At 41.9% G+C, this 24,909-nt stretch overlaps 2 protein-coding genes across 2 annotated transcripts; both read right to left on the reverse strand.

The window, feature by feature from the left end:
* Positions 1-4,519: 4,519 nt before the first annotated feature.
* Positions 4,520-5,191, reverse strand: LOC149265144 (uncharacterized). The gene has a single exon (XM_089401899.1). It carries the CDS (start codon positions 5,189-5,191, stop codon positions 4,520-4,522), a length of 672 nt encoding a protein of 223 aa, XP_089258025.1.
* A 1,125-nt stretch (positions 5,192-6,316) lies between these two features.
* On the reverse strand, positions 6,317-6,925 carry LOC149265145 (uncharacterized). Its single transcript, XM_089401902.1, has one exon. It carries the CDS (start codon positions 6,923-6,925, stop codon positions 6,317-6,319), a length of 609 nt encoding a protein of 202 aa, XP_089258028.1.
* Between the last annotated feature and the right edge of the window lie 17,984 nt (positions 6,926-24,909).

Below are 24,909 nucleotides of genomic sequence, written 5' to 3' on the forward strand. Positions count from 1 at the left end.
TCCTTGCTCTCTAAAGCTTTTAAAACTTCAAGGTATTTCAAATGGACGTGAAATCAACCTTTCTGAATGGAGACTTAGAAGAAGAAGTATATATTGAGCAGCCAGATGGTTTCATTCTTGGGAATGATCCAAACCTTGTATGCAGATTGAAAAAGGCTCTCTATGGTCTCAAACAAGCTCCAAGGGCTTGGTACTATCGATTGGACAAATATCTTCACCAACAAGGCTTTTCAAAAGGATCAGCAGATAACAATCTCTATATAAAAGTTGAAAGTAACAAATTGCTAATACTTGTTGTTTATGTAGATGATATTATCTTTGGCAGCAATGAAGAGACTATGAGTCAAAACTTTGCCTTGGTTATGCAGAAAGAATTCGAAATGTCACTACTTGGAGAATTGACATACTTTCTTGGATTGCAAATCCAACAAAATGAAGGAGGCATCTTCTTGTCTCAAACCAAGTACCTCAAGCAGATCTTGAAGAAGTATGGCATGGAAGATTCAAAGCCAGTATGTACACCCATGGTTACAGGATGCAGCCTCAGTGAAAATGATGAATCGGCAGCAGTTCATCAACCAACTTATAGATCCATGATTGGGAGTTTGCTTTATTTAACAGGTACCCGACCAGACATCATGCATGCAGTCGGAATAGTTGGGAGATTTCAGGCAAATCCAAAGGAGACTCATCTTCAGGCAGTGAAGAGAATTTTCAAATATCTTCAAGGGACACAAAATTATGGATTATGGTATCCTAGAGATACAGATCTCACACTTCATGCTTATACAGATGTAGATTGGGCCGGAAGCGTGGATGATAGGAAGAGCACAAGTGGTGGTGCATTCTTTATGGGCTCCAGATTAGTATCTTGGTTCAGCAAGAAACAAAGTTCGATTGCCTTATCTACAGCTGAAGCAGAATATGTGGCTGCGGCATCTTGTTGCACACAACTTCTTTGGATGATGCAGACCTTGCAGGATTTTCAAATCACTTTCACTTCACCAGTCTCTATCTTATGTGATAATACAAGTGCAATCATCATTTTAAAGAATCCTGTCATGCACTCAAAGACCAAGCACATACCAATTAAGTACCATTTTCTTTGGGAACAAGTGCTTGAGCAGAAGGTCAAGTTGGAGTATGTTCCTTCTAAGGAACAAGTTGCTGATATTCTCACAAAACCACTACCCAGGGAAACTTTTGAATATCTCAGACAAAAGCTGGGAGTAGTTGATGCTTCATCCTGCTGTTGAAGCTTGTCTGTTCTACAGAAAAGTTGGTATACGCAAGTTACGTAAGGGATATCCGCGTATATACGCAGATTTATGCTGGGAAAGTCGCCTGTATGATGTGCGCGAGTTGTAGAAAGCATATCCGCGTACATACGCTGTTTTATGGAGGAGAAGTCGCGTATATGGAGTTCTGAATAGCAAGGGCAGACTCTGGTTGGAGAAGGTCTGAGATGGGTATGCCAGAATTCTTCAGGCACAGTTTCAGGGGGTGCAGCAGGCACAGGTTCAGGGGGAACAACTTAAAGTCTCATAAAGCATTGTTGGCATTTAGATGCTTTTGGTTCTAGTACACAACTGTTGTTGATTTTAGGAGAAGGAGCTCAGAAGGAAATCTTGGTCGCTGATCTAAAAGATGTTTATCAGATGCTGCTTGTGACTTTCATAAGTCTTGGTCTAGATTTGTTGTCTCTATGTCATGTATCTCTTTTATCTCTTTTATGGTGTCAAGGTCATGTAACGGCCTATGTTGGTTTCCCCACTATGCCTGGGATGAATGATGTAATATAATTGGTTGTTATATGTAACTTTCTGATGTATCCCCTATTGGAGTATGGATGTATGTATTGAGTCTTTTGGTGATAGGAAGGTCTTGGTTCTTTTGAAGAACACCTTTTGCAGATATTGCCTACAGTCAGGGGGAGCATGTTTCAGCACAGCCAAGCACAGATATCAGCATGTACTCAGGGGGAGCACAGCCCTTTGCCCTTGGTGACAAAGGGGGAGAATGGTTCTAAGGATCTTGGGGTTACCATCAAGTCCAAAGGGGGAGATTGTTGGAATTTTGGCACAGGTGTGGCGCTACGATACAGGTGTTGTCCTTGATGGAAACTCTCTTTGATGACAGATCTCAGTCCAGACTACAAGTATGAAGAGAAATTTCATATACGCAGGCTCATTAAGCCCAATTTGTGTATACACGCAGGTACGCTATATACTAAGTCGCGGATACGCAGGTTCGCTATATACGAAGTCGCGTATGCATGCAGCTTCATGAACAGAAAAGGGTGTACATGTCGAGAAGCTTCCCTTTGGTCCGCGGTAGTTAGTCCTCGGTACTTGAGCCCATGTCTTTGGACCAAAGTATCTCGACAGACGTGTTGATCCCTAGTTTTGAAGTTGATGGTATTGGATTTCTATGGTTTTGGCCCTTGGTATTGAGCAAGGCCTAAGGCTATATAAGGAGAAGAAGATCATTAGGCAAATACAATTGAAAAAGTCTTGAATATCTGAAAAAGAAAGAGATCTGGTATGCAGGTTCTGGGTTGCTTGATCTAAGCTAAGGAGAGATCACACCGGTTGATGGAAGACTAGATCTAAGGACAGATCGGGATCTAATAGTTTGAAATGCACTATTATGATATGGTTGATTATGCGTATTTCTAGATCTGCATACTGATGCAATGTTATGTTCTGGGTCTAACTGATGTCTGGTACAGCTGCAAGTTAAGATAATTTATTTTTAGATCTGTACGCAGGTTGTCTTTGGTAAAAGCGCGCGTATACGCGGGTTTCTCTCATTGAAGTAGCGTATATCTTTTGAAGTTTGATTTTTGGGGTTGCAGTTGGGTCTCACTGCTATTGCAGAGTTCTGTAGTCTGCTCTGTGTTCTGGTGACTGGTGTTGACAGGGTTTCAGTGGTTCAGTGATTCAAATATTGATGATGCTAGTATTGGTTGTTTTGTGCTTCAATGATCTGTTATGAAAGTTGAATGAATTGTGGTCTTCAGATTGTAATGTTGTGCTTCAGGAATATCCAGTCTAAAAAATTATGAAAAGTGGTACCTGAAGGAAAGAAGATTGTAGGCCAGCACCTACGTACTAGTATCTTAGCTAGTACAAGAGCAAAGGGGGTTGGAGCTCCCTTCTAAGGAAGTTTGGAGAACGAGAGAAGGTTGAAGCCTTCAGCAGGTTGTAGCCTGCGTACTGGTATAAGGCTGCACCAGTACAAAAGATTGTAAACTGAAGTTTCATATTAAAGAAAGATAGAGACGACTTGCAGCAGGTGGTTTTCACCCACATTGGGTTTCCACCTTATATCATGGTGTTCATGTGTGTGTTTTCTGTGTGATGATCTGTTCTGTTATATTGCACCTGTTTTACTATCATGGTTAATAATGTCCTGATGCATTTACTGAAGATAAGCTATTGAATCATAAGTTTTCTTGTTATACGCTGGTTTCTTTAGACACAGTAGCGTGTACACGCTGTTTCACTTAACTGAAGTAGCGTATATGTTTCTGAGCATAAAATGAAAAAAAATTTCTGATAATACTGATTCACCCCCCCTCTTAGTATGATTTCCAACATTTTATCCCTTTAATCCTGCCCCTTCTATGTTCAGATGCTATCAACCTGCTAAGCCCTTCCATGATGAGTAGGAACAGTAAGGGGGAGAGGGGACATCCTTGCCGGAGACCTCTTTCGGCAGAGAAGAAGAGGGAGGGGGAGCCATTTAGAAGGACACTGAACGGCACATCTGAAATACAGCTCATAATCCTCTTAATGAAGATGTAGGGAAAACCCAGATGTGTGAGGAGAATTATGATATATAGCATATTTACCCTGTCGAAGGCTTTAGAGAGGTCTACCTTAAGGATCATTCCTTTCAATTGCTTGCTCTGCATTGAGTGGAGAAGCTCTTGAGCAGTGCCAATAGCTTCATGGATCTGACGACGATGGAGGAAGGCAAATTGTTCGGAGGATATATTGGCCGAAAGGATGGGCTTGAGCCTGTTTGCAAGGATTTTGGCCAAGATCTTGTAGAGGCAGTTGCAGAGCGAGATAGGCCGAAAATCATTGAAAGATTCCGGCTTATCGGATTTTGGGATGAGGGCGATGAAAGTGGCTTTGATGGCCGGGGGGATCTTTCCTGAGAGGCTGCAATGATTGATCACTTTAAGGAGGTCCTGGCCCAGCAGCTCAAAAAAAGCTAGATAGAATTCGATGGACCAGCCGTCAGGTCCCGGGCTCTTGTCTTTTTGGAAACCCCGGATGGTAGTTTCCAGCTCTTCCAATGTAATTTCTTTTGTAAGCTCCTCTGCATCCTCGTCATCCACAAATCTGGGGAAGAGTTCAGCCACTCTCATGATTTCTAATAGACTTGCTTCTCTCGGGGCCTTGTATATGTTCTTGAAATGTGAAGAGGCTAGAAAGGCAAGTTCTCTGGAGGTGCTGACCTGTCGTCCTTGTTCATCTTGCAACTCCCAGATAGTATTGATCGCTTTTCAACCATTTGCAAAGCGGTGGAAAAACATTGTATTCTCGTCCCCTTCCTTGAGCCAGATGGCTCTGCTTCTAAGTCTCCAGCTTTCCTCTCGATCTCTGAGGACTTGTGTTCTCCGATTGATAAGGCCTTCATACATGACTTTTTGATCAGGGGAGAAATAGGTTCCTTCCGAGTGGGATTCTAGTTCCGCTATAGCTTGTTCTGCTTGAGATATCGTTAGATCATCCTGTTGCCTCTTCTTTTTGGCCCATTCTCTAGATAGCACTTTGATTTCAGAGAGGTTCTTTACGAAGCTTGTGGCTGGGTCTGTGTCCTCAGGGATCGGATGTGCTTCCCAGAAATCTGTTATGAGTTTAATATATGAGGGGTCCCAGAGCCAGGTGGAGTTGAACTTGAAAGGGGCCTTGGGGTTCTGTTGTCTTGCTCCTACTTCCAGATATATTGGTCTGTGGTCCGATATCCCTCCACTGCCTACCCACTGCCTAGATCTGGGGTGATCGTTGTGGAGCACCTCCTTGATAGTAAAGCGGTCTAGCCTCCTGGCAAGGCTTTGTTCCCCAGTTCGGTTGTTCTTCCATGTGTGTTGAATCTTAGCCGATGGGATATCTATCCAATGGTGATCCTCGAGCAGCTGCTCAAAGAAGTCAGACAGGGGATCGATTTGCGCCATATGTCCCCATGATTCAGAGAAGCCCATAGAGAAATTCAGATCTCCTCCCAATATAATATTCTCGGCTAGGAGGAGAGGGGAGCTGAAGAGCTTTTGCGAAAAGATCTCCCTATTGAGGCAGGGCCCATAGACATTATAGATTCTTAGATCCTCCTCCAGGTCCTTTGAGTATATATCCGCACCCAAGAAACCTCCTCCACCCCAGATGTTCTTCAGTTTTATGGTGCATTTCTTGAAGCCAATAGTAATGCCCCCTGATCGGCCAGATACATCAATGGCGGAAAAAGTCCAGCCTGGCAACCAGGAAACTAGAATGGAGGTGACTGAGTCTGCTTTGCATAGGGTTTCTTGTAAAAAGATGATGTCCACCGGTTCTGAGGATAAGAGACGCTTCAGGGCCAATTTTTTCTCAGGGTTGTCCAGCCCTATACAATTTAAGGATAAAATTTTCATGGAGGGGGGTGTGGGAGGGTGTCCGGTGCTCTAAGAACCCTGTCAATAGTATGTTGTTTGTCAAGGAGGACATCGCCCCCCTCTTGTTTCTGCGCTTTAGAGAGCGAGGTTGGTCTGCTTCGCCCTTGCTTGGGCGAGAGGATGAGAGGCCCCACAGACAGCCCAATGGCGTCCACCTCTTTCTACTTGGTGGCCGAGCGGGTGGAATACCTCGGTGTTGAGTTTACCGATGGGGAGGGCGATGGAAAAGAGAGGGGGGGGAAAGAAGGGAGGGGGGAGGAGGCGGGTAAGCCCGATGGCATCGGGATGGGGCAGGTCAAGTTTAGAGAGCGAGGAGGGGGAGGGGGCGGACGGGCGTTCATAACCAGGTCGAGGGCAGACGGGGAAGAGGGAGGGGGAATCCTGATCGGGGGGGGGCATGGAGGGGAGTGATAAACTCAATGAAGAAAGAAGTGAAGCAGAGACAGACGTAGGAATAGACGTACCCGATGAGAAGACCGCTCCTTTTGCAGCCTTTGAACGCGTCAGTGGAGGAGATGGAGGACGGATCGGGTTCGATGCTTGCTTCTTGTGCCGAGGAGCTGAAGGCGCTTCCACCGTGTCAGAGGTTATGATATGCTCCATTCTAGGTGCCACCGCTGCTGGAGGGTCAGGTAGACCTTCGGAAGTGGGCTAGTCCGGTCTAGTGGCTGCCTGCTGGGTTTTCTGGAGGAGGGGGCAGTCTTTGTAAAGGTTTCCCACTTGATGGCACCTTCTGCAGCGATATGGGATTCCCTCATAATCGAGCTTCTGCTTCCTTGAAGAGGATTTCCACTGTATGGTGATGTGTTCCGGCAAACCCCCCCTGGTATCCATATGCACCAGGACCCTTGCGAAAGCCATCATTCCCGTCGAGATGTAGGACTTGTCAGATTCCATGAATGTGCCCAGAGAGTTCCCTATTCTCCTGAAGATGTCCTCGGACCAATACTGTAGGGGCAGGCCCGGTAGTCTGACCCAGACTGGCCCGATCCCAAGCTGTTCCGTCTCCGGGTCAAAGAGGGGCGTCCATCGCTTGAGGAGTACCAGAGCTTTTTCAAAATGCCAAAATGATGATAGTACCCAGCTCGTGTGGTCCGCCCTTGCGAACCTCAGTGCGAACCAGCCTCGCACGAAAGTCTGGACGGAGGGGATTTCCACCAGATATTGGCCCCAAATCTCCGTGGCCCATTGCTTCAGTTTTTCCGCTGTGATATGCCTGCCCCGAATACGACCGACGAGGACTCTGTCCGCCAAATCCATAGCGTCCCCCCACTGAATGTCTTCTTCAAGCCTCAGGATGACGTCCTCAGCTCTGGATTTGAAGCAGCGTTGTTTCTTTGAGGGGCGGGAGGACATGCGGCCCGGGATATCAGGTGCCCTGGATCCGGCCGGGGGGGAGCCAGGGGGGGGAGGGTTTGGGATCGAGCCTGGGGGGGGGGGGGGGGGATGGCCTCCGGGAGAGGGGGGATAGCGTGGTAGCTTCCAGAGGAGACGGGGGGAGCAGGGGGAGGGATAGGGTCAGCCGGGGGAGGGTTCTCCACAGAACTAGCAGGAAGATGGGTAGGGGGGTAAACCCGACTGAAGAGGAGCAGCGCCGGTCGGGGAGGACTGAAAACATTCCACAAGGAATCCAAGAGAAGATGGGGAGGGAACGGAAAATGTGGTCCAGGAGGAGGGCTCGCCAGGGAGCAGAGAGGTGGGGAGAGACGGGTCAATCGACGGAGTAAGATCCTCTAGGCTGGCAGACATGTTTTCGTTGTACATACCTCCAGAAGACGAGAACGTGGAGCGCCAGATGGAGCTTTCCGCCAGCGGGGAATCCGAGTAATCCACCTCTTCTGTGTCCATAACGCCAGCTGCTTGAAACTGCCTCGAAACCAGGTAACCGCCTTAGACCGACACCGACAGTAGGAAAACCGTTAGGGTTTACAATAGTAGATCAGCAGATCACAGATCGGTCTCGCAGGCTGGAAGGAAAGCAACTGTAGCCGTTAGCTGTCGACGGATCTGAAGGGACCTAGTGTCGTTCCGATGAGGGTAGAGAGCCGGAGGCGAGGTGAAAAACAATGGTAAAAAAAACGAGGATGAGAGGGTAAAAGGGAAGGATCCACCGGGCGATGAGGCGGGGGGACAAGACCTGGCACAAAACCCAAGAGAGTGTACGGGGGTGGTGAGGCTGCAGGGCCGTAACCGGCCTGCAACCCCGTTCAAGCAGGTTTCGTTAGCCCATATTACAGAGCCGGGCCATCCAAACCCTCATGACTTCCTCAACCCATCAACTTTGATAACTAACTAGTTATGTAAATTATTTTTCCAAAACCCTGGTTTGAGGAAAAGCAGAGTTTTTTATGTTTCATGTAATAAGTCTTATGTAATTTCATTTTTTCATATGAAATAATTTTATAGGTAGCCCTAGTCACCTTTCCAAGCCTCTGCTACTTCGGTTCCTGCAAAAGAGACAAAATGCCAAAGTATTTAGTCCATCAAAGGAAAAAACCAAGCAAAATGCCAAAACAGAGTTTTAAAAGAAAGTGAAATGACCAAACATTAGAAGAGTGGGTTTTTGTAAATGGAAAATCAAAACCATATGTATATAAACTATTTTCCATGTTAAAAAGTTCATTTATGCTCAAGGGAGAAAGAGTGAGCAATCAAAAAATCGTTTTGAGGCAAAGGAGGCAAAATCATAGAAAAATTTGACATTCACCCTGGCGCAGCACACCTGGGTTAGAGCGCAGCGCATCCATCCAGTACGGAACACCGGGAAGTAATTGATAGTGTATTTCTATAACGGGCGCAACGCACCAAGGTAGCACGGTGCACCTGTGAGGTGGTGCGACTCACAAGTTTCCAAAGCCTGAAATCGCTCATATCTTCCTCCAAAGGCTCCCAAATTGTAAACTGTTCATCTTACAAGTAAGTGGATACCCCCTCAAGGCCAAAGAATGAGTTTGTCTTAATGTTTATGGTGATTCAATAGGGAAGTATTGAAACCATAGTTCCTTGCATTGCTTTTTAAAAACACTACCTAGGGTTTACAAATTGCATTTTTGATACTAAATTCCACCCCTACCATTTTCACTCCCTCACTTCATTCTCTCCCTCCCTTTTCATTCATATTTACCTATTCCCTATTCCCCATATCCCTAAAACTACTAACCCTAATCCCTAATCTCATTATCCCAAACCTTAATTGCTATTCCTAAACCCTAACTATCATTCCCTAAACCCTTTCATTCCCCAAAAACCCTACCAGCAACATTCCCAACCCCTCATACATAGTACCCTCACAAGTCCCTCATCAATTCATATCTTTGGCAGAAAAGTCCTATTGTCACTCTAAAATCTCTTCATACTCATCTAGTGAACTCAAGCATTGGAAAACATCGAGTCAGATTCTTCCTATGACAGAAATGAGGAAACAGTCAGTGACTCTTCTATAGAAATTCACGCATCGAGGAGACCTCATAAGAGTGGAAAACATATCCAGGATGAGCCTAGTTCACTTGCCGAGCTATTGGCCTATCCTCTTGCTGTCACATGCTTCCAACATCAATCTTCTTACCAATTTTGTAAGATGGTGAAAAGAGTTAAATACCATCATGAGCTTGCCTGACTCTTTGTACTCCATCTTCATAATGGTCAAGTCAATTTGGTAGGTGTGACATTCACCTTGACACCTGAGACTATATCTCAAGCAACCAGTATTCCAAATGTCAGTGAGCAGTGAAATAAAGGGTAGCTGGTAGACAGGGAACATTATGAGCCTTATATCAAGGTTTGTTTTCAGAGGTATATTAGTAGAGTTTTCCCTTTCAGGTACCTTCAAGAAAAATATGCTCCCTTGATGAAAATCATAATTAAATATTTCAGCTGTGAGGACAGATTTTCTCCCATATCAGATTGTTGATGCACTTCACTAGGGTGAGAATGATGAACCTCGCCTATTTTATTTTCCGGGAATATTGAGAAGATGACCACCTTGGTTAAAAGGAAGCCTCCTCATCAGAAGTATAACAACATCTATCACTTTGCACTAATCAAAATTGTGGTTTTGCATTAGCTTAGTCTACTAAATGTCTCATGGGAGGATTTCATTGCACATGAGGTCTTTACAGGTCCACAAGTTCCCCCATCAGTTTTTCATGAGGGAGGATAGCCTTCACATCAGCAAGAGGTGCATGAGACACAAACCACCAGTGTGCCAGTATTTGTCACATATCAAAAGGGCACAAGGAGATTGTTTACAACAGCAAAATGAGTATTATCTCTACCCGGGGTGGAAGCGGTCTCATTTCCTTCAATAGAAAAGTAGGTATAGGACAAGGGTAAGCAACCATTACATGATGAGGGGCCTTCAGGAGGACAAGAGATAGATTTCATTCTTATTCGGGATGATGACACCGATTTGGGCTCCCAAAGCACAAAGCTCAAGGAGATCATTTAGGAACAACAAGACAACATTCATGATTTGTCTCTCAACTTGGAAAGAGCCAAGTGGATAATCAAATATCTTGAGCAGAGGAAAAAATAGCTAGAGGATCAACAAACCATCATGGAGCTCCAGAACATAAGAGAAAACCGGCAAGCTGCTAAGAGGAGGAAAATCAAGTTGACACCACTTGAACAAGAAATTGATGCTGATCGTGAATCTTGGCTTGAGAGGGAAAATATGCACTTGGAAAAGATGGTAGAGAAGGCCAACAGAGGGAAAAATATGTTGAGGCACATCGCCTACCACTACTTGGCAAGAAACAAGGTGCACAAAGCAAGAATCATGATTTTGAAGGCTAAGTTGAAGAAAGCATCAAAGAAGAGAAAATAAAAAGATAGACTCTAGATCTTGGCTAAGGCTTCCTTAGCCCAACACAGCACTTGATGAAGGACAGTCAACCCAAATTTCAAAAAATTTGGGAAACTTTTTGCAAATTTTGAATTTTTGGCCTAGAAAATAGGTTTTTCTGCCTAGTGCGTCGCACCACCTGGCGCGCACTTTTGCTAGAGACCTCATTTTGAGGAAAGCTTAGCATTTTTGGATTCCTCATGGAAAGATATGAATTCCCTCACATGGCCAAGAAATTTTGACAGGTTTTGAGCTTCCAAAAAGGTCAAAAACACCTCAAAAATGACCTTTTTGCCCCTTTTTGGCCACACGGGAAGCAGTGTTTGGAGAACTCAGTTTTGGAGGGGCAAATGTAGACCAACTTTAGAAATTCCACTTGTTCTAGAAAGTATATAGGTATACCTTTCCAACAAGACCACTTGGAGAAAATTTTGTGCAAGGGAAGGCCTCCAAAATCAGCTCCAAAATAGCGCGGAACACAGGGACAGGGGCGCGGTGCACAGGATGAAATTTTGTCATTTTGGTCCAAAAACTCTATTTGTTTCCCCTAGCTTCTTCTCACTTTGAATTTTCTCTTTCTAATAGTCAAAATCATGATTTAATTTGATGTGAATTGATGTATTTTGATGTAAATATGTTAAATTTTCACTCATAGAGGTAGATTCATCCATGGAAATGTAGTTTGCAACTGAATGAATCAGTTTCCTAGTTTTTAGAGGCAAGTTGTTCCACTACCTACTTTTTAGTTCTTAGTTTAGATCTTGTTGAAACACCTCCTAAACTTATGAGCTCGACCCCTAAAGGCTAGGATGAGTTGTTTATTGCCTATATCTACTAGTTTTTCAGTCATTGGCAAAGGTTGGACTCTTGTGAATGCTTTGAGCATTATTGTACACTCATATCAACAGTTTGGCAAAGGAATAAACCAAGGTTTGCAGCACTTTATGGGATTCTTGTGGAAACTTGATTTGGTATTGTGTTTCCTTCTATAATTGCAAGTTTACATGTGTTTTATGTATGCCATTATCTCTCTCTGTTCTTCTTAACTAAATGAAACAAGGATAAAGGTAGAATTCATTGATATTTGCAGTGCTCTACCTAGGGTTTGTTTAGTTATTTATGTTTTCAATTGTTTGAAGAGAATCCCTGAGAGTTTCATGCCCTCTTCAACTCCTCATCAGTCTAAAATCTCTCCATCTCACTCAATTTGAAGTACCAAACCATTTTCCTACCTCGCCCCATAGAGATCTCTGCAAAACTGAGTCCATTCCCCGGACCCAAATCTGCCTTTCACATTTGAGCCAACAAAACATCATCAAATTCAATCAAAACTCTTATGAACACATACCTAGCTTAAAATCAATCTTTACATCAGTCATCTCAAGCCTCTTTGATCATATTTTACTGAGATTGATAAGGAGAGAGCCCTCTCCCAACCTGGTAGGGCTAGCTACCAGGTTAAGCGTGGTTTGATGTTACCCTAGATCCTGCCTTTCTCAGCCTGAGGTAGATTTAGGCACTATAATAGTGGCGACCATACTGGGGAAGAGATTATTTGTTTGTTAGTGTTCTTTGTTTTATAAACTACAGACGGAGCCTAAAGTTATGCCAGGTAGCCTTCGAACTGTACATTGCTTTGTGAGTGCATAAGTAGATAAAAGTTGCTTCAGTCAATCTCCAGTCTAGTCTTATAATCTGAAGATCTAACTTGCAAACTGCCCTAGTACATGTATCAAGTTAGATCTGATTGTTGATGGTGGACAACAATCAAACATAGGAACACTGAAATCATTCACCTAGCGACTCCAGTGTCGAAGAATACCAAGGTTCAGAATTTTTATGGCGACTCTACTCTTCACAAAATCAATAGCCTGAAAAATTTCTTGGTCAATTCATTGTTATCAAAATGGATTTGCTTGCTCGACGGTATGCTCCCATGAGCCGAGATCACATTCCAGGTTTCCCAAAAAAAATTCCTAAGGTAGATTGGCAAAGGAATTTGCCTATGTTTAAAGATGATAATAGGAATGATGATGCTTTACATCTGGTTAGATTTCACATACATATTCGCAAGTTGAAGGTTGATTTTCCTGAAGACTGCTTGATGAAGATATTCATGGCCACTTTGGAATGTGAAGCCTAATCTTGGTATGAAAGTTTGCTGCCTGCTTGTATTTACTGTTTAAAGGATTTTAATACCATGTTCTTTGAAAGGTATAAAGAATCTTATCCATCCTTAAATTTAGTTCAAAACTGTTGCAGACATTATTATTGTTTTATTGAAAATCTTGAGAAAATTTATGAAGATGATGACTTCATGGATGATGAGATCATGGAAGCCCTGTACGAAAATCCATTTCAGTAGCATAAAGAGAACTTAGAGGATACTTATCAAGATGATCAAGAAAATTTGCAGCAGGATCAAGATCTTAGTGCAATGGAAAATGATGAAAGAGAAGGTCTTACTTCTGATCTGCTCATAGTAGATGATAGTATGTAGGGAAATCAAGTTTCAATTTCAAGATGTGATATAGTCAAGTCAGCTATTTCAGATCTAGATTCAGATCGTGATGGTCAAGAGTACCTTGTTCTAAATCCCATGAAGGAGAGCTCTGTTGTTGAGATCATCTGGAATGAAGAAGACATATTTATTGACTCAAGCCTTCATGAGGAGGTAATCCAGTCATTTCATGAAAAACAAGATGAGATCTTTGTTCAAGTAAGTGAAAAATATTCTTTCGATATCTCAGTGGTAAATGATAATTTGATTGCCATGACATATGAAGATGATCAACAATGTTTCCAAATCTCAGAAGATCAAGGAAATGAGGACTGTCATTCAAGTTTTTCATGTTTTGAAATGTTATTTCAAGAAGAAAATAATTGCTTGAGCAAAAGAAAACAAAGAGTCTTATTTCCTTTGTCTAAGAATGAAATAGATCAACTTCTGAAAGGTCAGGTTACAGCTCAAGATAATGCAGGTCTGTAGTGTGTACATAGTCAAGAAGGTGTTGGTGAAACTTCTTCTTCTTTTGAAAATGATGATAGTATTGAAATTAGATTTATAGATCAGCGAACAGAGAATATTTTCTTTCATGAAGATGATAAGGGTGTCATGTTTGATAATCTTGAGAATTGCTTTCTATTAAAGAAAGACCTAGACCATGAAATTGAGGAATATGAGTTTGAGAGAGACAATATGCCAGAATGTCTCATGGTCGAGGAATTTTAAGCTAACACTCAGATAGTAGAAGCTTATACCTCTCTATGCCTTCCTATCACTCGGAAACTAGTTGTTCTTTCATATCAGAATAAAGGGAGTACTTGTATTTTTGCTGCTGGATCTCAAGGCAAGCTAGTGCTTCAGGACTTTCAAGACCTTTCCGCATTATTTTGCAAGCACTAGAGAAGATGAACGTTTCCTGGTTCATTATCATAAGCCTTAGTTTCAGTTCTTATTGTGAGTTGCCTACATGTACATTGTTCTGCCTGCTCAGGGAAAGTGAGAGAAGAATTTCAGTATGTAGCCATCTGCTGGATTGGTTACATTGGAAGGCCCACTTCACATGATTGTACATATTTCATCAGTAGGCAAGCGGTTTTCATCATTATTTGAAGCCCTCAAATCTCGATGGTCTGCTGCCATTTAAAAGCTTTGAGAGTCTTGTTTCAGTTTTGAATTAAGTCAGTTCAACTATGAGTCTTCAGTCAAAGTTACATAGTAATTGATTTTTGGGTGTTCTGAAGGTATTGAATCCATAGCCCAATGGATGAAGGCGCTACCTACTTTCCCAGATATTTGTAGTTCTTGGCACCCCCAAGGAGCTACCATCCCCATTGGAGCCAATGTTAGTGTCAGTATCTTCATCCCTCCATCAATGATCAAAATCTCTTGTTGCATTGCATTTTAGGTGTCTCATCCAATCAACTGCATTCCATTAGGATCATGGATCACCTGATGGTAGGGGAATATTATACATTTTTCCTCATGTTATTTACCTGCTAGCCCATTTTCATACATCTAGATCATCTGTAGTCATTTTTTGTCTTTAAAATTGCAAAAGTCATTTTTAGGGTTTTAGGTCTCATTAGGTCTAGGGTTTCGTCAATAAGGTCTTGAAAATGCTCAATAATGGTCAACAGACACATGAGGAGGTCAAATAAAGTCTCGACAACAATAATTTCAATAATCACATGCTCAGTGATTGATTTTTCCTTGATTTTTCCTCAAAACCCTGTTTTGAGGAAAAACAGAGTTTTTTATGTTTCATGTAATAAGTCTTATGTAATTTCATTTTTTCATATGTACTAATTTCAGAGGCAGCCTTGGTCACCTTTCCAAGCCTCTACTACTTCAATTCCTGCAAAAGAGACAAAATGCCAAAGTACTTAGTCCATAAAAGGAAACAAAACCAAGAAAAATTCTAAAACAGAGTTTTAAAAGAAAGTGAAATGACCAAAAATTGGAAGAGTGGGTTTTTGTAAATGGAAAATCAAAACCATATATATATAAACTATTTTCCATGTTAAAAAGTTCATTTGTGCTCAAGGGAGAAAGAGTGAGCAATCAAAAAATCGTTTTGAGGCAAAAAAGGCAAAATCGCAGAAAAATTTGACATTCACCCTGGCGCGGCGCACCTGGGTTAGAGCGCGGCGCATCCATCCATCGCGGTGCACCGAGCAGTAATTGATAGTGTATTTCTATAACGGGCATGACACACCAAGGTAGCGTGGTGCACCTATAAGGTGGCGCGGCGCACAGGTTTCCAAAGCCTGAAATCGCTCATATCTTCCTCCAAAGGCTCCCAAATTCTAAACTCTTCATCTTACAAGTAAGTGGATACCCCCTCATGGCCAATGAATGAGTTTGTCTTAGTGTTTATGGTGATTCAATAGGGAAATATTGAAACCCTAGTTCCTTGCATTGCTTGTTAAAAACACTGCCTAGGGTTTACAAATTGCATTTTTGCTACTAAATTCCACCCCTACCATTTTCACTCCCTCACTTCATTCTCTCCCTCCATTTTCATTCATATTTACCTATTCCATATTCCCCATATCCATAAAACTACTAACCCTAATCCCTAATCTCATTATCCCAAACCCTAATTGCTATTCCTAAAACCTAACTATCATTCCCTAAACCCCTTCATTCCCTAAAAACCCTACCAGTAGCATTCCCAACCCCTCATACACAGTACCCTCACAAGTCCCTCATCAATTCATATCTTTGGCAGGAAATTCCTATTGTCACTCTAAAATCTCTTCATACTCATCTAGTAAACTCAAGCATTGGCAAACATGGAGTCAGATTCTTCCTATGACAGAAATGAGGAAACAGTCAGTGACTCTTCTAGAGAAATTCATGCACCAAGGAGACCTCATAAGAGTGGAAAACATAACCGGGAGGAGCCTACTTCACTTGCCAAGCTGTTGACCTGTCCTCTTACTGTCACATGCTTCCAACATTAATCTTCTTACCAATTTTGTGAGATGGTGTAAATATTTAAATACCATCATGAGCTTGCCCGACTGCTTTTATTCCATCTTCATAATGGCCAAGTCAATTTGGCAGGTGTGACATTCACCTTAACACCTAAGACTATATCTCAAGCAACTGGTATTCAAAATGTCGGCGAGAAATAGAATAAGGGGCAACTAGTAGAAAGGGAACATTATGAGCCTCATATCAAGGCTAGTCTTCAGAGGCAGATTAGTAGAGTTTTCCCTTTCAGGTACCTTCAAGACACATATGCTCCCTTGATGAAAATCATAATTAAATATTTCAGTTGTGAGGGCAGATTTTCTCGCCTGTATGCCTACCATATCAGATTGTTGATGCACTTCACTAGGGTGAGAATGATGAACCTCTAGTATTTTATTTGTTGGAATATTGAGAAGATGACCACCTTAGTTAAAAGGAAGCCTCCTCATTATCAGTATAATAGAATCTATCACTTTGCACTAATCAAAATTGTGGTTTTGCATCAGCTTAGTCTACTAAATGTTTCATGGGAGGATTTTATTGCACATGAGGTCTTTACGGGTCCACAAGTTCCCCCATCAGTTTTTCATGAGGCAGGAGAACCTTCACATCAGCAAGAGGTGCATGAGACACAAACCACCAGTGTGCCAATATTTGTCACATATCAAAAGGGCACAAGGAGATTGTTTGCAGCAACAAAACGAGTATTATCTCCACCTGGGGTGGAAGGGGTCTCATTTCCTTCAATAAAAAAGTAGGTATAGGATGAGGGTAAGCAGCCATTACATGATGAGGGGCCTTCAGGAGGACAAGAGACAGATTTCATTCTTATTCATGATAATGACACCGATTTGGGTTCCCAAAGCTCAAAGCTCAAGGAGATCATTCAGGAACAACAAGCTGATATTCATGATTTGTCTCTCAACATGGAAAGAGACAAGTGGATAATAAAATATCTTGAGTAGAGGAACAAACAACTAGAGGATCATCAAACCATCATGCATCTCCAGAACATAAGAGAAAACCGGCAAGCTTCTAAGAGGAGGAAAATCAAGTTGACACCACTTGAACAAGAAATTGATGTTGATCATGAATCTTGGCTTGAGAGGGCAAATATGCACTTCGAAAAGATGCTAGAGAAGGCCAATAGAGGGAAAAAGATGCTGAGGCACATGGCCTACCACTACTTGGCGAGAAAAAAGGTGTGCAAAGCAAGAATCAAGATTTTGAAGGCTAAGTTGAAGAAAGCATCAAAGAAGAGAAAAGAGCAAGATAGACTCCAGATCTTGGTTGAGGCTTCCTCAGCCCAACACAACACTTGATGAAGGACACTCAGCCCAAATTTCAAAAAATTTGTGAAACTTTTTGGAAATTTTGAATTTTTGGCCTAAAAAACAAGTTTTTCTACCTGGTGCGTCGTGCCACCTGGCGCACGCTTTTTCTAGAGACCACCTTTTGAGGAAAACTCAGCATTTGCGGATTCCTCATGGAAAAATATGAATTCCCTCACATGGCCAAGAAATTTTGACAGGTTTTGAGCTTCCAAAATGGTCAAAAACACCTCAAAAATGAACTTTTTGCCCCTTTTTGGCCACACAGGAAGCAATGTTGAGAGAACTCATTTTTGGAGGGGAAAATGGAGACCAAATTTAGACATTCCAATTGTTCTGGAAAGTAGACTTGTAGACCTTTCCAAAAAGCCCACTTGGAGCAAATTTGGTGCAAATTTGGTGCACGGGAAGGCCTCCAAAATCAGCTCCAAAGTAGCGCGGTGCACAAGGACAGGAGCACGACGCACAAGGATAGGAGCGCAGCGCACAGGATGAAATTTTGTCATTTTGGTCAAAAAACTCTGTTTTTCTCATCTAGTTTCTTCTCAGTTTGAATTTTCTCTTTCTAATAGTCAAACTCATGATGTAATTTGATGTGACTTGATGGATTTTGATGTAAATATGTTAAATTTTCACTCATAGAGGTAAATTCATCCATGAAAAGGTAGTTCGCAACTGAATGAATCAGTTTCCTACCTTTTAGAGGCAAGTTGTTGCACTGCCTACTTTTTAGTTCTCAATTTATATCTTGTTGAAACAACTCCTAAACTTATGAGCTTGACCCCTAAAGGCTAGGATGAGTTGTTTATTGCCTATATCTACTAGTTTTTCAGTCATTGGCAAAGGTTGGACTCTTGTGAATGCTTTGAGCATTATTGTACACTCATATCAACAGTTTGGGAAAGGAATAGACCAAGGTTTGCAACACTTTATGGGATTCTTGTGGTAACTTGAATTGGTATTTTGTTTCCTTCTATAATTGCAAGTTTACATGTGTTTTACGTATGCCATTATCTCTATTTGTTCTTCTTAACTAAATGAAACAAGGATAAAGGTAGAATTCATTGATATTTGCAGTGCTCTACCTAGGGTTTGTTTAGTTATTTATGTTTTTAGCTGTTTGAAGAGGATCCTTGAGACTTTCATGCCCTCTTCAACTCCTCATCAGTCTAAAAGCTCTCTGTCTCTCTCAATTTGAAGTACCAAAACCATTTGCCCACCTCGCCCCATAGAGATCTCTGCAAAATTGAGTCCATTCCCTGGACCCAAATCTGCCTTTCACATTTGAGCTGGCAAAACATCATCAAATTCAATAAAAACTCTTTTGAACACATGCCTAGCCTAAAATCAGTCTTTACATCAGTCATCTCAAGCCTATTTGATCATATTTTACTGAGATTGATAAGGAGAGAGCCCTCTCCCGACCTGGTAGGGCTAGCTACCAGGTTAAGCGTGGTTTGATGTTACCCTAGATCCTACCTTTCTCAACCTAAGGTAGATTTAGGCACTAACACCAACCATTGGAAGAAATTGGGTCTCCACAACATGTGTTGATCCACACCTCCTTGAAGCATCAACATAGCCCAACGAGTAATCTTTGGCTCCTGTGGTGGTGGCCATGCCACGACCACTTCCTGACTCTGGAAGATGGGAACCCACTCTAGGATGAATGGTATGAGGATGGAACCATGCCCAAACTATTTGGTATCACCTCACCGACACTTTGTCACTTTCTATTTTAGGTTATTTGATATCACCTCTACCCAGTTGAATATGGTGGGGTTCAAACATTCGGCTACCAGCCAAAGTTGGGTTTTGGTGGCCTCATGCAAGGTCTGTGAACCAGCTACTCTAGTGATGGTGGAAAGGAGGACTCATAGAGAAAGGTCAGCTACTATTGCAATCTTTAGTTTTCCTCCCTTGTCTGACTTATCCACCTCAGGACACATTCTCCCAATGAGCATGTCCATGGTCTCTCTGATGATTTGGGTCCTTATCTTACGGGGCCTTTGTCCCCTCTGTGATAACCCTATCAAGAAATAGATATCGGTGGCATCGATTTCTAACTCCTATCCCCGGATGTTGAATTTCCCTTCATTCGGATCCCATGCTCTGACCAGGTACTGGAGTAGATCAGGTTGTGCTCTTAGGCACGACACCATGAAGAATTTTAGGAGCCTGCAATTCCTTAGCACATCCAAACAATTTGGATCCCCCAAGGCCAACGCATCATCATTGCTATGTTCCCGCTCTTTCCATTCGATCACCATGATTTTCTCCCCAAAAACACACACATATGTAATTGTAAGTACTGTAATTGTGCTTGAAACCTCTTCAAATGACTTAAATTTTGAGGAATTTTAGTTCTTGACGCTCATCGTGCCTTCTTCTAAAATAGGTACGATGAGCTGAAATCTGTGGTTTGAAAATTTTTCGCTCTTCATGACTGTTTGGTGTATAGTCACGACGAGCTCATTTTCTCTCTGTTGGAAAATCCGACTCTTTGCGGTCCCGAGCTGGGGACCTGCGACGACCACTGCAGACGTTCCCATCCATAAAACTCCTCTAAATCACGGCTAAAAACTTTAAAAACGAGATAAATGGCCTCTAAAATGCAGGATGAAAGGTATGGTTCCTACCTGGAACAAGCGGATTTACAGATAAGCCTATGAAACTCCTCCAATAAATTGTCGAAATTGCAAGTGCAGAAGGGTAAACTTTTTCCACTCCAAGGTAAAAGTAAAAGGTGAATTGATTTTTTACCAATTGGCCCTTTTATAAGCTCCTTTTGGTGAATTAGGGTTTTTAGGTTAGGATTTTAGGCCTATTTTTGAATAGTTTATGCGTCTTTATGTCAAAAACATATCTTACACTTGCTTTTTGTGTAGCGATAGGTTTCAAATACCCTGGTGATTATGGTTTATGAGTTGTATTTTATACTTTTTCGGACTCGGTAAAAACAAGAAAAAGTCCCTTTTGGAGTCATCTTTAAGCTTTTTTCCGACTCTCGAAACATGAAAAGGTTGTGGAGCTCTTGTCGCTTTGAACTTGTTAAAGGCTGCAAAGTTTCATCTACCCAATATAAGTTTACCCCTTTTACGGACTGGGATAGATTACTTACGAAAAAGGTATATGTTGATCTATCACGGTCAATAGGTTCCCTTGGGAATTGTTTTCTACCTTTTTGGATTCGAGGGACAAATTTACGAAAAGGGACCTTTGGAGTTTTCTTTTCCATGTCTTTTTCAAAACTCTCTAAATATGAAAAAGACTCCGAGTGTTACCTATGTCGGACTCGTTAAACCCTGACAACATTGGACTTGTCATCCTGACGAGACCGAGCTTCTCCTTCTTAGGGCTCATTAAAAATTACTAGTTCGGATTTGTCTGAAGGACAAACTTACATTACAAGCATATATTATCCCCTTCAAGCTTGTGTTTCAAAGATAATTGGGGTACTCACCAGAAATGGTGGGGGGAAATTTGGAAGCATTCCATTGGTTGTATTAATTATTTCGACATCTTGTCACTCTTGAACATCGACACTCTTTTTGCTTCATGTTGGGTTGGGATATACTCACTTTATCGTTGGCCTTCCGGGTTTTGGGTTATCCATTTTTCCTCATTCCATCTGATCCTTACTGCATCATCATTACCTTTGATCCCTTGGTTGTAGGTTTTAACCCCATATAGAAATTACCTGCATATGAATTCTAAAAACAAAGAAACTAAACAATGCGAGAGCATAACACATATACACAGAGATTTTCCCCTCGATCCCAAAACCAGGACTACCAGCTTGATTTTTTCATTATGTTCCTTTCATTGTTACAATACATATTTATACATGTCGAATCATCTAATACCATGGACCAAAAACCATCGCGTCCAAAACCATGGACCAAAAACCATCGCGTCCAAAACCATGGACCAAAAACCATCGCATCTAAAACCATGTGCAAAAATCATGCACAAAACCATAGGTAGGTCTGCCTAACCTAATATAAGGCCCAAAAAAAATTTCTCGGGGCGCTGCCCCAGACCCCATAGAGGGGGGCTACCTACCCCCCTCAAACCCCTCTGTGACCCCCTCCACTGCACAATCGGCGCAACAAAGAGGGGGCTCTGCCCCCCTCTAACCCCCTGGCTCACTACGTGGGCTAGTCGTGGAAAGAATAACACAACCTAACATTCTCCCACTTGTTGTTTTCTTTCCACAAGGGGCCACATGAGAGCTTTTGTCATTTATCCAGCCCTGCAATGCCCATTGTTTCTCTACACCAAGAGAAATTCTTAGAGCTCACAAATGTTTTCAATGCATCTGCAATATTCTTCAAATTGTCCACCTTTACTAGCATCACATTTTTGTCTTCTATCATATCCCTCACAAAGTGATACTAAACATCAATGTGCTTTATCTTTGAATGGTAAGCAGGGTTCTTTGCCAATAAAATTGCACTTTGGCTTTCACAGTCTCTCCCTATAGCTCCCTATACTAACCCCATATTTGAACATAATCTCTACAACCAAACTGCTTCCTTGCTTGCATGAGTGGCTGCCATGTATTCTGCCTCTATAATTGATAGTGCCACTACAGATTGTTTCTTACTCATCCAACTGACTGCACCTGCAAATAGGTTAAACACATACCCACGTGTAGATGTTCTCTGATCCAAATCTCCAACCCAGTCCGCATCAACAAAGTCACGTATATCCAAAACTTTGTCCAATCCTGGTCTTCCTTGGTAGCACAAACCATAATCACTAGTGCCACGCAAATAGTTAAAAACCCACTTCACTGTTGTCCAATGCTCCTTCCCTGGTTTTGACATAAACCTGCTCAATACTCCCACTTCATGTGCAATGTCTGGTCTAGTATAGACCATTGCATACATTAGGCTACCAACTGCACTTGCATATGGAACACAAGACATATCCTCTTCCTCTTCTTGTTTCTTCGGACAATGTTCAGCAGATAACTTTACACCTACAGGAATAAGAACCTTCATCGGTTTACTATCCTGCATATTAAACCTCTGCAATATTGTGTTGACATACTTCCTCTGGTTTAACTAGAGCTTCCTCTTTTCCTGATCTCTTTTAATTTCCATGCCCAAAATATAGTTTTCAGCACCAAGATCTTTCATGTCGAATTTGGAGGACAATTATATCTTTGTCATTTCCAACCAGCAACATATCATCCACATACAAGACCAGATAAATAACATGGTCACCAATTAAGTTAAAATACACACAGTGCTCTGCTTTGCTTCTGGTGAAGCCAAGTCCCCGTATAAATGTATCAAAATTCTGATACCACATCCTTGGTGATTCTTTTAACCCATACAGAGATTTCTTTAACTTGCATACCAATTCTTTCTTACCCTTCACTGCAAAGCCTTCAGGTTGCTTCATGTAGATCTCCTCTTCCAAATCCCCATGAAGAAATGATGTCTTCAAATCCATGTGTTCTACCACAAAATCAAAAGCAACAACAACATATAAGCGTAATCTAATAGAAGCTACCTTGGCAACATGAGAAAAAATATCACCAAAATCAATTCCCGCCACCTGGGAATAACCTTTTGCTACCAACTGAGTTTTGTATTTCTCCACCTTTCCTTCTGCATTTGTCTTCTTCTTGAACACCCATTTTCTACCAATGGGTTTCCTTCTAGCCAGCAACTTGAATAGATCCCAGCCTCATTTTTGTGTAAAGATGCCATTTCATCAACCATGGCCTCTTTCTAGAGTTTTCCATCCTCTAAATCTACTACTTCCTTCATAGTTCTGGGATCAACATCAGTAATAGATAAAGCAAAATTCGAATAGAAAGCAGATGGACTATACCTTTCTGGCTTCCTTCTTTCTCGAGTTGATCTTCTCACACCCGGAGTTTGTGGCTCTTCATCTTCTGATTCCTCCTCTGTTGTAGAGTCTGATTCTTCCTCCTTTAGCTCAAACTATATCTTCTCAGGTTCGTTTGGTTAGACTTTATGTTTAATAACATCTTTCACCTCTCTCAACACCACATCTCGGTTGTACACAACCTTCCTTGTTATTGGGTTCAAAAGCTTATAACCCTTTAAACCATCCTTATACCCAATAAAGATGTACTTTTCAGATTTAGTATCCAACTTGGTTCGTTTCTCCTTTGGAACAGTACATATGCATCACATCCAAATACCCTCAGATGTGAAAGAGAGGGTTTCTTGCCAGTCCATACCTCTTGTGGAGTCTTATCCTCCAACACTGATGAAGGTGATCTATTGACTAGGTAACATGTTGTCTCCATCGCCTCTGCCCAGAATTCCTGTCCTAACTCGGCACCACTGAGCATGCTTTTTGCCCTTTCCATCAATGTCTTGTTCATTCTTTCTGCAACTCCATTTTGCTCAGGTGTGTATGGAGTACTCTTTTGTCGTTCTATTCCACATTTCTTACATAATTCTTCAAATTCCTTACTGCAAAACTCTCCACCGTTATCTACCCTCAACACCTTTATCTTCTTCTCTGTCTGGTTTTCCACCAGAGCATTAAATTCTTTAAACCCGTCAAAGACTTCAGAGTTATTCTTAAGGAAATATATCCATGTATTCCTTGAGAAGTCATCTATACATGATACATAGTACACAGACTTACCCAGTGATGGAACCTTCATAGGTCCAAACACATCACTGTGCACAAGCTCTAATATATGTTTCTCCCTCTTACCACCAGATGGGAAACTCACTCGATTCTACTTCCCATATACACAATTTTCACAGATATCAAAATCTAGAGAGATATTACTCATACCTTCTACCATACCTTTACCATGAAGTATTTGAAGGCCCTTTTGTCCAATATGTCCAAGCCTTTGATGCCACAACATGGTCTTCTCTCCAGACACCGCTATATTTTCTGCTCCACTTTCAGGAACCACATAATTGTTGCACCCATCAACAAAAATGCTACCTTGCACCTTGTACAGAGTCCCAATCCGAAATCCCCATATCAATACCAGTGATCCCCGAACCACCTTGCAGGTATCCTTCTCAAACAATACTTTTACACGTGCATCATCGAGCTTGCTTACAAAAATCAGATTTCTGGCCAATGCAGGAATATGTAGAACACCTGGAAGTGTTCTAACCCTTCCACCTTGCAACTTCAACTTTAATTTTCTTCGACCAATGATTCTAGCCTTCCTATCATCCCATAAGAAGAGATCACCACAATCATATTTCTCATACTCACAGAACCACTCTCTATGGGGAGTGAAGTGAAAGGATGCACTTGAGTCAATCAACCATGCCTCATGATCTACATGTGTACTTGAAGAAGCCAAGTACACATCCCCACCTTCATATGAGGTGGTTTTTTCCTCTGCAGAAGGAGCATCATCAGATCCCTTTCCTTTGTCAGGAGATTTAGATTTATAGTCCCTTTTGTAGTGCCCTTCCTTTCTGCATTTCCAGCACACCACCTTTACAGGTTTTCCTGGAGATTTAGATCTCCCTCTAGATTTAGATCTCCCACTCGATGACTTATTTTTGTTTTTGTTCTGAGTTTGTCCTCGTACAAACAAGGCATCACCATTCTG

This window comes from Pinus tabuliformis, chromosome 6, assembly GCF_031772625.1.
Source record: "Pinus tabuliformis cultivar Carrire ecotype Pingquan chromosome 6, CPIR1, whole genome shotgun sequence".
In the NCBI taxonomy this organism is placed as follows: domain Eukaryota; kingdom Viridiplantae; phylum Streptophyta; class Pinopsida; order Pinales; family Pinaceae; genus Pinus; species Pinus tabuliformis.

Coding starts and splice junctions, on each gene's coding strand:
- LOC149265144 (XM_089401899.1), bottom strand. CDS start 5,191: ATGGCGCAAATCGATCCCCTGTCTGACTTCTTTGAGCAGCTGCTCGAG.
- LOC149265145 (XM_089401902.1), bottom strand. CDS start 6,925: ATGGATTTGGCGGACAGAGTCCTCGTCGGTCGTATTCGGGGCAGGCAT.